The following is a 14974-nucleotide window of genomic DNA, read 5'->3' as shown; positions in this document are numbered from 1 at the left end:
TTAAGTATAATTTGGACAAATCAAACCACGTGAGACTCTCAGGGGGAAAACACCAATCAGGAAGGATCTGATATGAATCTGAAATGTGACCCAGATGCCACAAGTACGAAGTACTTTGAATACAGAGTAGCAGTTGTCTGGTAAGGACTTCCGCCTCCAAATATGAGGCTTGAAATCTGTCAGTCTTCATAAATAATGAGGATAAAGTGGCTTTTAGTGCAGGAGTTCTCTGAAGTTTCCAGCCGTGATCCCAAAGACAGCAGACGTCGACTGTAACTGGGATGAGTAATAACTCTGTTTGTGCGTTGTGATCATTTCACAGATTAATTTCTGGACTTATGGCTTCATTTTGTCATAAAATCCCAAATTTATTTGATAAATTTAGATAATTATTAGCTTTTTTTTTTTATAACTTTCTAGAGACCCCCAGTTTGAGAACAGCTGTTTTAGTGGATTCTGTTCCAGCTGTAAAAAGTACATACAGTATGTACAGAGTTTTAAAATAGAACCAATAATAACTTTGTTTCTGGACACCTGACGATCCATCCATCCATTTTCTTAACAGCTTAGTTTAAATCAGGGTCGCAGGAAGCTGGAGTCCATCCCAGCAGTCACTGGGCGAGAGGCAGGTACACCTGGACAGGTTGCAAGTCCATCACAGGACACCTGGTGGTGAAAACTCAAAAAGTAAGGCTTGAATAGACCAGAAACTTCCTAAATAAGGAGGATAAAGTGGGTTTGTGTTGATTCCATTCACCCTGTGGAGCTTCTGTCAGAGATGATGCCAAATTCAGGATGTGTTGACAGTTTAAAAAACAAGCGCATTAATTCCACAGATTAATCTCTTTGTATTCAGTGTACTAAAATCATCTTATCCATACATTTTAATCATTATATGTTAAAAGTTAGAGGGTACAAGCTACTTTGTAGAGGGTTATCAATATAAACATGAACCTGACATTTAGCTTAAAATAAAAAATAAACTTCAACCTGTCTGAATCTATATTTATTAGAGAACCATCTTCTTTATGACTAAAATATGTGTTTGTGGAGAAGTCCAAGACAACAAGCGTCTCCTGGTGCACGTTTAACAATCCCGACTAGTTACTGCCACGTTGAAAATGTGAAATGATTGTATCACAGTCTGTATTTAGAGCTCCATCAGCGGTTTTTACCGTTTCTGTATCAGGACGAGACACAGCAAATCACACGTTTATGTCAGAACAGGGTGAGCACTTGTACTTAATGCTAATTACATGTTTGTCTTTTGTTGACCTAAAAGTACCTGCAGGACTCTTTCACGTCATATTTAGATTGTTTTTATACATACAGTTAATAAACAACATCTGAATATACAGAGAAAATGAATCCATGAAGATGTTAGTATCACATTTTTTATTTGAAAATCATTTATAATGATTACTTCACCATCATCACCGCTCTTTTAAATCATCTCGCAGTTTAAACCTTGCAAAACGCAGCAAGCCCTGTTTGTCCTTGTTGAGCTGAGTTACAACTGCTGCAAGGTGCTGAAGTCCCCCCCCCCCGTGTTTTTCTTGCCAACATGACCAGCACCGAACTTGTCACAGTTTATGTCACCCCGTTTACTTTCAAACAGGACCAGCTTCAATAATACACACTCTGCACCAGGTATACTGCACATGTACACCGGAGACACCTGCCCCTCAGCCGTCTGGTCTGCGCTCAACGTTTTACCGTTTAAAGGTCTAAGCAAGTCACATTCTTAACATCAGAGCCTGCTGAATGTTGCTTCATGCCTGAAGACCCAGAGCTCTGGTTTAAACCAGACAAACCAAACAAAACCTAGCAAACCCGAAACAAACAAAACTCCTGCTGGTAACCTCACTCAGGCACATCACTGGAAAACAAACAAAAGTCACACACAAAACAAAAGGAAGGATGAAAGCTGTGATCCACGGGAACTTGTGCAAGAAATGGTTCCCAGATCAACTCTCAGTTTAAACCAAGGAATGAAGAACACTTTGGGGACAAGCATAGTCACCTTTTTGGTCTGAAAGCAACAAAAATATCGGAAAGGAAAAAAACAAAAACATTACAACTAAAGAATGGAGGCTGCTGCCTCGCGTCTACAGACCGACAACGCCGGGTGAGCGGACGTTTCGGCGCTGCAGCGTGATGTTTGCAGTCCTCACCGCGGAGAGAAATCTGCTTTCTGTCAGGACAAAAATCATCAAAAAAAATCATCGCAAGAATAAACATGTTCCCTTTGACAAAAGTAGAATTACAGACAAGATTTACAGTAGTAAAGTGTGCAATGTGTTAGAGCTGCGTCGTTACAGAGACAAAATGCTCCTCCATCAGTCCAAAATGTACACACACACGCACACACAGTAGATATCACAGGACATCGACATGAGAAGACAAAAGGACAAAGTTTACATGAAATGGAGTACTTTAGAGCATTATTATGTGAAACGTAGCAGGCGGAGTCGCTGGCATGATATCTGGCCGCTAACGTCTGATAAGTGCTCTTGGTCTGAGACCAGTACACACAGTTTGTGACTTAAGTTTGACCAGTAAACCAGGATGAACTGTGTCCTATGATGCTTACATTACAGTATAATGCTACAGATAATGGGTTATGCTTTACCAGTATGCTTGTCATGATGGGACAGTTTTTAAGACAACAGTAATCCAATGAGTGCTGTGTCTACATGCAACATACAAAGATCATGGTTTAACTGCAAAAAGCACGTTACAGTTCCAGGTCAGACATGCTTTTTGGAGTCATCCTTCAGGAGTTGACAAAGTGGGATTTCAGGACAGTGTAACATCTTGTTCTCAGAGGTTCGGAGGAGGAAATGGTAGCGGAGGAAGGTACAGGGAATGTACGCGGACCTGTGAGGTGAGAGCTACCAGAGGAGGCTGATCGTAGCAGTAAAGCGAGGCACGCAGGTCAAACAGGGATCCCCATGCGAAGCTTCTTTTTCTTCACCGTCTTGAGACCGGTCAGTCGGCGGATATCGTCTTCATCGGACTCATCCATTTCATCATCTGCTGAGAAAAGGATCTAAGAAACAGGAAGGGGAAGAGAGAAATATTTACTTTATAAAAACTTTCTAACGTTTCCATATGAAAATGATGCCAGTGTGTCATGCCTCACAGTTAAACCTTCTTCTGGTATGGACCATGCTCCAAAACACTTGACCCTTTATTTCCCCACAACATTGTAACTCTCAGAGTTCAGCTTATTTATTTCTATTTCCTATAAAACACCATAACTTAGGTTCGTAAAGATGGTTATTTATTATTATTTTACTTATCTAGCAGTCACAATCCTTTCTGACTCCATTTTTATTTAAATCAAAGTTATCTTAAGTGACCAGCTGTGCTCCAGCTGTGGGAGACCTAAATCTGGCAACCCTTGCCAGGTGGTTGGAGAGCCAGTGGCATGAATGCTAAATGCAAAATGAAAAAAAGAGAAATTTGTTTCATTAATAGTAATATCACTTTAATTTCCCTAAACTTATTTGATTTTCAAAACATCAAAAATCATTTTATTTATAAAAATCTTTTTGTGTCACAAAGCAAACAAAATACTTCACACAGTAAAAACAGTGTGCGTATGAAAATAAAAACATAAATAAATAAAAATGCCCTTAACTGAACGTAGCTATGTAAAACATGCTAATAAGAAGATTAAACCCAATGAAGACATTAAAAACGGTGGGTCCAACATGTTCACCATAAAAGCTCACAAATATCATTAAACATTTTCAGTTAGCCACGAGAAGAGCTCAATGTCCCTTATTTTAACTGGTCTTTCCGACATGCCGAGTATCTATGGTGGTGGATGGCATAATTACTAAATCAATGCTTCTTGATTTCTTTTACATAAATGCAACCAGCTAAATCATCTAAAATAAAAATTCTAACAACTACAAAATAAAAAATAAGCTATATTATTAATCTACACAGCCATTGAGGGAATGGAAAAAGGTGTGATTATATTTTTAATTTTGGACTCTATGGAGTAAGCAGGCTAATGGGAACACTTCTCCGCTGAGCTAGAATGCTGCTGGCTTCTCTGGGTTCACACTCATTCCAGATGGACTAAAGTGACTGAAGTAAGCTGGAAATCATGATCTCTTGTAAACTGTTATTCCTCATCAGTTTGAACTCTGGCATAAATCTTTTTAAAGAACATTTAACATTAAAAGATAAAGTTTGAATGTAAAAAAAAATAGTTTGACACGAGCCAGCCAGGAGTCGAACCTAGAATCTTCTGATCCGTAGTCAGACGCGTTATCCATTGCGCCACTGGCCCGCATACGTTACATATGAAGTCATGTGATGCGTGGTGAGATTCACAGTTTGGTTAAATCCGACCATAGACTGTATACATACGACTAGCCATAGACACTGTGCCACTTTTTTTTCTAATCTTGTCTCCCTTGTGGCATTCGCATAGCAGATGCATGAGCAGGCCTACCACTCAACACCATACAGCTCACAGTAACGCGAACGACCCCGAGGAGCATTAAGTGAAACACGCTGCGATGTTAACTGACTAACGCATGTAAATGACCAGAAAGTATTAATAGAGATAGTTGCTTTTTAAAATACCCCTTTCAGATAAAAATACATATATCGTAGTCGACGTAAAACTACGAGAACTGCGCAGACATGATCGACGTAAAGTTAGTTTGATGTTTGATATTCAAAAGATATTCGGACACCCAGTCTCCCGACCCGAAGCCACCTCGTCGTGGGGTTAAGATGCACGATGCAACGGTCTTCTCAACTTCACACCTTCCATCTATATTCCAACACCCAGTCTCCTCGTAATGAATTGCCGACCCTAAGCTGCTTTGTCGTGGGGTTGTGACAGCAAATTTCACCGCAGCGGTCTTCGAATATCTGTTGAATATCAAACGTCAAACCAACTTTACCTCGGTGCAGACATGACCGGAGACCGCAAGTTTGACGACATTGCCTGTTTTCGGCGTAAAACTACCACAAATCTGCCAATAAGGGATCGCGTGTTCGAATCCTGTCGAAGAAATAAAGAACGCCACGAATACACGAACATACCTGAAGATCGCCATACATATTTAATACCTTTTTTTTTCTCCCCACTAAGTTCTCTCTATACTTTAATCAAATATAGTTTTTTCCTCCATGACAGATAAAGTCCTCTGATTGGTCAATTCTTGGTTGTGGTTGGGCGGGACTTCGGAACTGAAGCGAGAGGTGATTGGTGGACAGGCTCTATTCTTGGTTGCAAGCCGAGAAATAATTGGTCTTCACTACCAAGAATTAACGCGATCTGCGGTACCGCTAGCCCACCCAAACTATCTCTGAAAATGAAAAATCTGGGATCGTATTTCTTAGAAAGAACACTGATTTGCCTTATGAGTAAAAGATTTCTCTTTAAAAACTGAATTAAAAGTTACTTATCGGTGTCTCAGTCAGACACTTAGCGAAGTGTAGGACCCTCGCTAGCTGTAGGTCGAGGTGAATCTTGGTAATTCTTGGTAGTGATAGCCAATCAGCTTTCAGTCTGTAACCAAGAATTAACCAAGGTTTGAGCCCGTCAACCCATTACATTTTGCAGTATTTTGAAGTCCCGCCCAGCAACAACTAAGAATTGACCAGAGGCAGATTTTTATTATATTACAAATACACACACCTCTCTCTCTCTCTCTCTCTAAAATTATTATAAACATTATGTGCATAATAATTATACAAATTATGCACGTATTCTGGTGATCTCTGCTTATATATGCTCATTAATGGTATAGCTACTATTTCCGCGATATACTAACATCTAACCTCAAGCTAGCGTCTTTTTTTTACCACTGACAAAAAAACAAACAAACAGCTAATGGTCACAAACTCCAGATTTCTGATCATGGGTGGAGGAATAGTAGTCGCACATCATAGCACAGGTAAATGTCACAGGATTCGAACTCAGGATTGCCACTATTATTTTTTTCACATCTGTTGTAGTGTTAAGTCGACTGACAGGTGGTGGCCTTAGGACTGAACCTTACCTGTCGGTCCCAGCAGAGTTATGACTGTACTAGGTGCCTTAATTGATTATTAATCCCCCAAGGGAAATTCAAAGTATTTTTTATTATTTTTCATTTCATTAAACAATTTCAGACATGAAGCTTTGGTCTGCACTCGTTTGAGCCATGTTGTATTAAAATACAACTGTGGTGCTGATTTTTAATCTTAAAAATTACATTTACTGACAAGAAATTCAACTCTCCCATATGGTGGTTTTAAACATGCTGGCCCCTGGTGTCTGGTGCATAAACAATGCTGATGTATTTCTCTGCACTTGAAGGCAAATTTAAACTCAGATTCTCTTTGCATGCAGTGACATGAGTGGTCATGTCAAAAATTTCAACACACCTTTTGTGGAACGGGAGGGTTGGTGCTTGGTTGTCCCACTTAGCTGGCTAATCTGCTTTAGTAGTAATTCAGTTTCATAGCAAAAACATAAATACATGGAGGCAATTTGTACTCAGTCACCTGCTTCAATGAAGCCTTTATCTGTCTGTTTCGATGTCATAATTCCAAGAAGACTTACCTCTGATTCCGAGTCATCGTGGGAAAGAGCTCTTCTGTAGCGCACCTTGCTGTTCCCACGTGAGTCCTCCTCTCTCTCCTCAAGCTTTGCTTTTGTCTTGTGCTTTTTCATTAGGAAGTTGTCTACCACCCAGAACATTAGGGCCTAAATCAAACACAGACAATGAGATTAGGGCAATTAATCAAAACCAGTAAGAGTTCTTAAAATGTATGTGTATGCACAAGACAATGGCTATGATATGAAGAAGAGGGTGATTCAGGACGTCATCACAGAACTGGGTTTCGTAGGAGAAGCTAATCAATGAGCTATGGAAAAGACATTCTGGAGATTTGTGGCATGTGAGCACCCAAGTGCTTCTTTCTACTCTGTCACAGTTATTGTAGTATTCATCAACACAATAAAGAACTTTATTTGCTTTTTCCTCAATGTGCTGTGAAGACAGAGCAATTTCCACCAATTTCTGCATCATGTACAGCTTCCTGCACACTGCTGACAGCCCACACCTCCTCCCTGGCATGTCCAGCCAGGAGACCACATCCCCAGCAGAAAATCCTCCTGCTGTCATGTCTTTGAGGGAAAGAAGCTGGCCGCCGTGCCCTGGCGTCTCTGGTGTTTGTGTGCAGAAAATGGCTACAAGAACACCAGACTTACATTGACGAAGAATGGAACGATGAGCATGACAATGGCCAGTTCCAGTTCAGGATTCTCTATGGGGTTGAGGAGAGCCAGCTGTGACACAGACAAACATACAACAAAAATAAGTGGCGGACACAAAGCTGCATCCACTGACAACATTAAACAATGGATGATACAGCATGCAAACTGCACTACACTAAGCACAGCGATCGTGTTACAGCCTGAAGCAAACTGAAGAGTCAGCAGCTTGTTTACGCCTTTATCAGCTCCATGACCCGTTCACAGTATGTACATGTACTGTGTTCTGCACGCGTACTGTGTTCTGCACGCGTACCCTACTTTATTCTGGATGTTTCCTGCTGCAGCACACCTGAATCAGATTGGTGGGTCACCATGGTTAGGCTGAACTTGACAAGCTGGTGAGTAGAGTCATTTGATGTGAAGGGAGACCTCTAAAACTTACAGGACTTCAGCCTTCGAAGACCAGACTTGTACACTAGAGTCCTGAACGGGACTTTTTTTTCGATCCCACTCCTGCTAAAACTCTGACCAGTACCGCCTGCTCCCACTGACTAAACCAAGTTTAAAAGCACTGTTTAAATATTTGTAATAATATTACAAATGACTAAATAAATATATATGTACATCTCAGAAAATTAGAATATTATGAAACAGTGCAATATTTTTCATCACCCATGTCAGAATGTGAAGGCCAGATACTATGTAGATTCATTACACAGAGTGAAATATTTCAAACATTTATGTCTTGAAATGTTGATGATTGTGGCTTATAGATACTAAAAACCCAAAATGCAGTCTTGGAAAATTCGAATATTACATAAGATCAATGAAAAAAAAGTATATTTTAAACAGAAATATCAGGCTTCTGAACAGTATGTTCATTTCCATGCCTTAGTACTTTCTATTCTCTCTTATGTACTGCTTTATTGTTTTTCTTTTAATTTCTTTTACTTTTGTTTGCTTTTATTGTTTTATCTTGTATTCCCTTAACTTCTATTGTTATAATCTCACTGCATATCTTTACTGTTCAGCACTTTGATGCAGCTGGCGCTGTGTGAAAGTGCTATATAAATAAAGTTGAGTTGAGCTGAGCTGGTTGGGCCTCCTTCTGCATGAATTACTGCATGAACGCAGCGTGGCAATGGAACTCATCAGCGTGTGGCGCTGCTCAGGTGTAATAGAAGCCCAGGTTGCTTTGCAGCCTTCAGGTCATCTACATAGTTGGGTTCAGTGTCTCATCTTCCTCCTGACAACCCCCCCCCACAGATTCTCTACGGGGTTCAGATCAGGTGGGTCTGTTGGCCAATCCAGCACAGTAACACCGTGATCATTGGAGCAGCTTTTGGTACCTTTGGCGGTGTAGGCAGATCCCAAGTCCTGCTGGGAAATGAAATCTGCATCTCCATAAAGCTTGTCAGCAGAAGGAAGAATGAAGAGCACTAAAATGTCCTGCTAGATGCTGTGGTGACTGTGACCTTCAGAAAACACAGTGGAGCAACACCAGCAGATGACATGGCTCCCAAACCATCACTGACTGGAAACTTCACTCTGGACTTCCAGCAACATGGATTCTGGGCCTCTCCACTCTTCCTCCAGACTCTGGGACCTTGGTTTCCACATGAAATGCAGAACCTGCTTCCATCTGAGAACCAGTCCTTTTCCTCCTTAGCCCAGGTGAGACGGTTCTGTCCTTGTCTCTGGTCCAGGAGTGGCTCGACACGAGGAATGGGACATCTGTAGTCCATGTCTAGGATCCGTCTGTGCGTAGCGGCTCTTGAGTCTTGACTGGAAGCTGCTTGACAATCCTCTCCAGGCGGTTCTGCCTTCTGCTGGTGCAGCTTTTCCTTCCACTCAGCTTTCCATTAATATGTTTGGATCCAGCACTCTGTGGACAAGCAGCTTTATTAGAAATGACCTTTATGGCTTTCCCTCCTCGTGGAGGCTCAATGATGGTCTTCTGGACATCTGTCAGGTCAGCAGTCTTCCCCATGGTTGTGTCGCCATCTGACCCAGACTGAGACCATTTAAAGATTTGGGATACCTTTGCAGGTGTTTTCAGTTAATTAGTTGATTAGAGTGTGACACCATGACTTTCTAAGATTGAAGTTTTTCACAATATTCTAATTTTCTGAGACACTGCAGTTTAGGTTTTCATGATCTACAAGCCACAATTATCAGCATTTTAAGGTTTGAATGGTTGAAATATTTCACTCTGTGTAATAAATCTATATAATATCTGCGTTTCACATTCTGAAATGATTGGCAAAAAATACTGAACAATTTTTTTATAATATTCAAATTTTCTGAGCTGTACCTGTAAACTCACCAAAAAGCAGCAAAGATACTAAATAAACATGTCAAGTTTAAACAAGAGTTGATCTCGTCTACCCTTCTTTTCTATTCTCCGGTCTTAATTTAGCTTCCAATCCCAGTTGCACTCATCATCAACCAGCAAATTCAGGCCCTGCTGTTTATTTAAAGCTGCTCAGAACAACCTTAAAACCACCCACACCAGATTTGTATTGGACCCCCAACGCAAGGCTCTGCTGGACACCAGTCATTTACACTGGAAAAATCCATTTTTCCTTGCATTACATGTTAAGAAAATATGAATATTTTAATGACTACAGGTCCGTGGACAGCTCTCCCAGGATCTCCTGTCAACGTTCTTCAGATTACAGAGAGTTTCTCGGGTTATTCTCTTCGCAACGCTTCTTAAGGCCATCAGTGTTAGTAGCAGGGAGATGAGACACTTCAGCCACTGCCAGAAACCAGAAATCCGTCCCGGCGGGATAAAAATCTTCATGCTAGCACTCCCTGGTGGTCCAGCGGTTAGGATTCAGCGCTCTCAGCGCCGCAGCCTGGGTTTGAGCGCATGTCTTTTGCAACATTAAACATTAAATGCTCTGTACTGCAGGCGGTTTGTTCGTGGTTATGTAATGGTAGAAGTCTCTGACATGTTTAAAGCAGTGAGACAACGCTTCATTCACTTCCCCGTCTCGTCTTCTGCAACAGTAACACACTAAAACAAGAGCAGCTGAATAATTTCATGTGAATCAAGATGTAAAAGCAGAGGAGGGAGCGAAACCCAGTCCCAGATTCACTGTAATAATAAAAAAGCCATGAAATAACAGCTCAGGAGAGTACCTTCAGCTGCTGGTATCAATCTCTGCTAGAAGAAGAAAACAGGCAGTGACTTTATGTGTTGCTTATTTTTCCTACCTGCTTCCACTGGGGGATGAGGAGGACCAGCATGATGAGAACTTTCTCAAACATCATGATGAGGATGTAGAGGATACACTGGCCCAGCCATGCTGTGCACTGCACTGGCTCCCCTACACACACACACACACACACACGACACATAACAGTATAAAACATGACAATGAAATATGTTTACATATTCATAAACATGACAAGCTCTGCAGATCATCACTGATTTGGTGAAAGATATGCCACTTATTTGTTCTTTTTTTCTTTTTTTTTTTTTTAGATATTTTATTGGGTATTTATTTATTTCAAATAGTTTTTACCTGTTCTTATTTTAATAATATTATTTTATTTTAATTTTGTGATATTTGACTCTGCAGCACTTAGGAGACGTTCTGTTTTTTTTTTAAATGTGCTTATAAATAAAGTGGATTGGATAACTTATGGCACAAAAAGCAACTTTCTAATGCAGGAGATGACGCAGCAGCGTCGGAGTGGAGAGGTCACCTACTGCCCTCCACTGGACATCACAAGTACTTTGGCTCCGCTGTGTCTGACCCTCACCGTACTCTCCAAAGCGAAGCGAGTCCCACTGTCTCCACTCTACAATCACGCTTACGGCTTTCACCCCTGCATAGATCAGCAACATGCCCAGGGAGGCATCTAACAGGAAGTTAATGAGGTATCTGCAGGCAAAGAAAAGCAGACATGACTAAACATGCTGTTGGAGCTACCAGACGGATTTATCTTCATTTTCTCTGTGTCTCTGAGGTGAACAGACAGATACTCACAGCGAGCAGGGATCCTCCTCGGTGAGGTCGGACAGGTAGACATTAGCAAAGTGGATGAAAAGCATCCCAATGGCCTGTTTTGAGGTGTCTAGGAACCTGTAAAGACATAGATAGGTTGCTTTTAAAGGAGGTTCATTGAGATTAACATGATTGCTTGGTTCAGAAATGTTTTATTGTCTTCTCAGTTGACTTACCAAATCTTCCAAGGTCTTCTCTCATGTTTGGGCTCCCTGAATCGTTTTACTGCAGGGAAGACATAAAAAAGCCACATAGATGGAGGGGTGTTACTGAACATCAATCTCCTACATGTGTACTTGCATCTTTCATCAACAGAGCGCATGTTCTTCCACTAGAACAAGACGTTACTCGTCACTGATCACCATATTCTGCAGGTCAAACTTTCTGCTGAAACATTCACGGCGTAGCAGCAAAATGTTCACCTTACACTGATTTCAGTTCACATTAAAACGAACAGGAAACAAGATAATGTGCTTTTCATGAAGCACGAACCAGATGGGCTAAAAAGAGGTTGTTTTGTTTTTTTTACATAAACTCCTTTATGTAAACATGTGAGGGATTTAATACAAGACTCTTCTGACAGCAGAGAGATGACCCTCACAAATGAGGCCCTTTTCTTCACAAAAGCCACTTGTTTTTAGACACTCGCCTTGCTTTTAAATTATATACATTTTGTAAAGGACTAAAAACATAAACAACAAACATGAAATATTTGTTGAATATTGAATAGAAAATGTAGTTTGGCCACACATTAACTGAGAGCTTTGTGCTCTCATGCCAGAAACTTATGACCTCAGTTTCTGCTCACACCACAAGTGTGACTTCAGACGGCCCACACACCCCATGTACAGCTGGATGTGACGAAACTACAGGCAGAAACCTCGGCCTGGTCCCTCCGAACAGAAACCTCGGCCTGGTCCCTCCGAACAGAAACCTCGGCCTGGTCCCTCCGAACAGAAACCTCGGCCTGGTCCCTCCGAACAGAAACCTCGGCCTGGTCCCTCCGAACAGAAACCTCGGCCTGTTCCCTCCGAACAGAAACCTCGGCCTGTTCCCTCCGAACAGAAACCTCGGCCTGGTCCCTCTAAATACTGAACATTCCTCACAAGTGAGAGACTGCTGCGTTTAGAGTTTATCCGTCTAAATAAAGCATCTGACCAAAGTAACAGGAGCTAAATTAAAAATGCAAATCTAGAATGTGCACAGAGGGAAATTCTGTAAGTTTACATGCATCAATATCCAGAAAAACACAATTTTCCATGAAGGAAGAAAGTCCTACAACACTTTTGTTCCTCCTTATCAAAGCTGAAGTGGTGCAGAACAAACTTTTCTTCCTTTGAGGTTTTATGAAAACTAGTCACTGGTCAGACTTTGTTAAAGTACGGGGTGTCCATAAAGCCTATTTATGATTAAAAACCATAATACAAGATAAGCAATGACACATACAGTATTCATCTAATTTCTTCCACATGCTCAGGGATTATCAAAGTTTAAAATAACATCTTATTGGTGAATTTCAGGTAAAAAAAAAAAAAAGAGCTTCTTTTTTTCATAAGGAAATGCACAATGAGTTCTGTGGTTGACTGAAGCAAACTTTGATAAAACTCAGTCAACAAAACTACAGGAATAATTATGGATGACTTTCACCGTCATGTCACTCGGTTTGTGCATGGTACCAGAAATGTATGGAGACGGGGGACAAAAAACATCAGAAGAAAGCAGATACAGAGGTGTATAAAATGGGACAAAAAAAGACAAACATCTGCTCCTCCTTTTGCAATAATTTCCAGAGAATTATCTAGTCTTCTGCTTACAATTTAACAAATGGATTAAAAAAAGCTATCTTACACGCTGACATAGTGTAGTGAGAGATATATCATACTTATAATTAACAGGCACAATAACGGGCTCTGGGAGAACATATTCAAAGTTTGTTTTAGACAGGATGCACAAATCTTACTTGTTTTTGTGTGAAAACTATAGTTATTCAATTTGACACATCATACACATTTCTAGACTAAAAAATTACATCATTTACATCTTTTTTTGACATCTTCACTTGCAAACAGGCCAGCATAGCAAAATGTACGCAGAATATTACTCTATTTTATTTAACAACAGAGAAAATGAGATAATCTCTGCAATGTTGGTACCAGTCAGTGGCCAAGTGAGTCGTAAAATATCAGATCATCTACCAAAAATCCATAATCTTGCATCCCGAGTTGTTTGAAATGAGCCTGGAAATGCAGAACCAGAATCTCCTCACCAACCAAAAAACTCCTGACAAGTGAAACAAGTCAGAGCAGCATTCAGTTTTACATGTGCTACCAACTGTTGGGTCAAATCAATATTTTAGATCAGTGTTTTTCGACCACTGTACCATGGCACACGAGTGTGTGTGAGAGATTGTCAGGTGTGCCCTGAGAAATTACCCAATTTCACCTGATTGGTTTAAAAAAGCAGCTGTGTGTTCATCCGAACAGGCCTCAGTGAAAGATGATAAAATTCCATCTTCTTGTGTTTATCTGATTTCCATGTAAGAGGCTTTGACAAGATGGACTTTATATTAATAATATAGACTTAAAAAAAAAAAAAAAAAAAAAAAAAACCATTTTGGTTTGTGGTGTGCCTTGTGATTTTTCAGTGAGGAAGAAGTGTGCCTACTCACACATCAGCGTGCTGAAAGCCATCACAGCCAGAAGACCCTGAAGGAAGATCCCAAAGGAGTCCATCAAGGCGCCGTTCTCACAGCCCCGGTTATCAGGAGCTGTCGTCGGGCTGGAGGACGCCGAAGTGTTGGAGACAGATGCTCCAGCTGGAGCTGCCTCTCCCAGCAGGTTGCCTCCACTTACTGCAGCCATGGGCAACATGCACCAGGACACTGTTCCAACCAAAGCAGGGTCTTCTCACAGTCCGGTTGGTTCTGCAGATGCTGGTCAGCTTGTCGGTGTGTTAAGCAGGAGAATCTGCAGGGAAAGGAGGCATCTTCTGGAAGTCATTCTCCTGCTCCACACATCCCAACAGCCATGGCTGCCTTATCTTCACAGAAGGCACGACGTTTTAAGTATCTCCAGTAAGGTCGTTCAGAACTGAGCTACATCTAAACAAACAAAAACATCCACAGCTGGTTTAAAAGCTCCCTGAAGCGGACAGCATGCCCTGCCCGGACCTGGAGCCCTCTGACCTGCGTGCTAACACGAACTAAACACCGGCTAACCGTGGCATAGTTGCCATTTAAAAACCTAGAACCAGAGTTTAGACTAATTTAAACTAATTTACATTACAGGTCAGCTTTTAACGAGACATTCTCTTTCCAAACATTCAACATTCAGGAGGTGCAGCCGCTGAGAAGCTAACAGCCCGGTAGCATTAGGCTAAAGCTAGCTGCGCGAGCAAACTTTCATGTTTTCTCACGCTAAAAACAAAACGACACGCGCACCAGTCCCTTATGTCGCCACAAAAAGCTGCAAATTTATTGAAAAATGACAAATCTAATGAACATAAGTGGCAGATATCGGCTCCGGCATCCCCAGCAGCTTCCTTGCCCAGCAGTGCCCACTCATGTTGACAGGAGGTGGGTCACGTGACCGCGGCGTCGCCGCGAACTGCATGCTGGGAAATGTAGGCCGCAAACTGCTCGGCTCATTGTCTTTATTGCAGCGCTCTTCTTAAATAGCAGAAATCATCTTCAAACAACAAATAAGTTGGAAATCAC

At 41.2% G+C, this 14974-nt stretch overlaps 1 protein-coding gene across 1 annotated transcript; it reads right to left on the bottom strand.

The window, feature by feature from the left end:
* Positions 1-1560: 1560 nt before the first annotated feature.
* On the bottom strand, positions 1561-14762 carry stimate (STIM activating enhance). The gene is made up of 8 exons (XM_079242213.1): positions 13928-14762; positions 11436-11484; positions 11242-11337; positions 11015-11136; positions 10463-10575; positions 7235-7312; positions 6584-6727; positions 1561-3052 (listed from the first exon to the last, which is right to left on the bottom strand). The coding sequence occupies exons 1-8, from the start codon at positions 14127-14129 to the stop codon at positions 2939-2941; spliced, it is 918 nt and encodes a 305-aa protein (XP_079098339.1). The 5' UTR covers positions 14130-14762; the 3' UTR covers positions 1561-2938.
* Positions 14763-14974: the final 212 nt, after the last annotated feature.

The sequence above is a fragment of the Telmatherina bonti genome (genome assembly GCF_933228915.1).
Source record: "Telmatherina bonti genome assembly, chromosome: 6".
Taxonomy (NCBI): domain Eukaryota; kingdom Metazoa; phylum Chordata; class Actinopteri; order Atheriniformes; family Telmatherinidae; genus Telmatherina; species Telmatherina bonti.
Note: the sequence above shows the minus strand (reverse complement) of the source record. Positions and strands in the feature narration are given on the sequence as shown.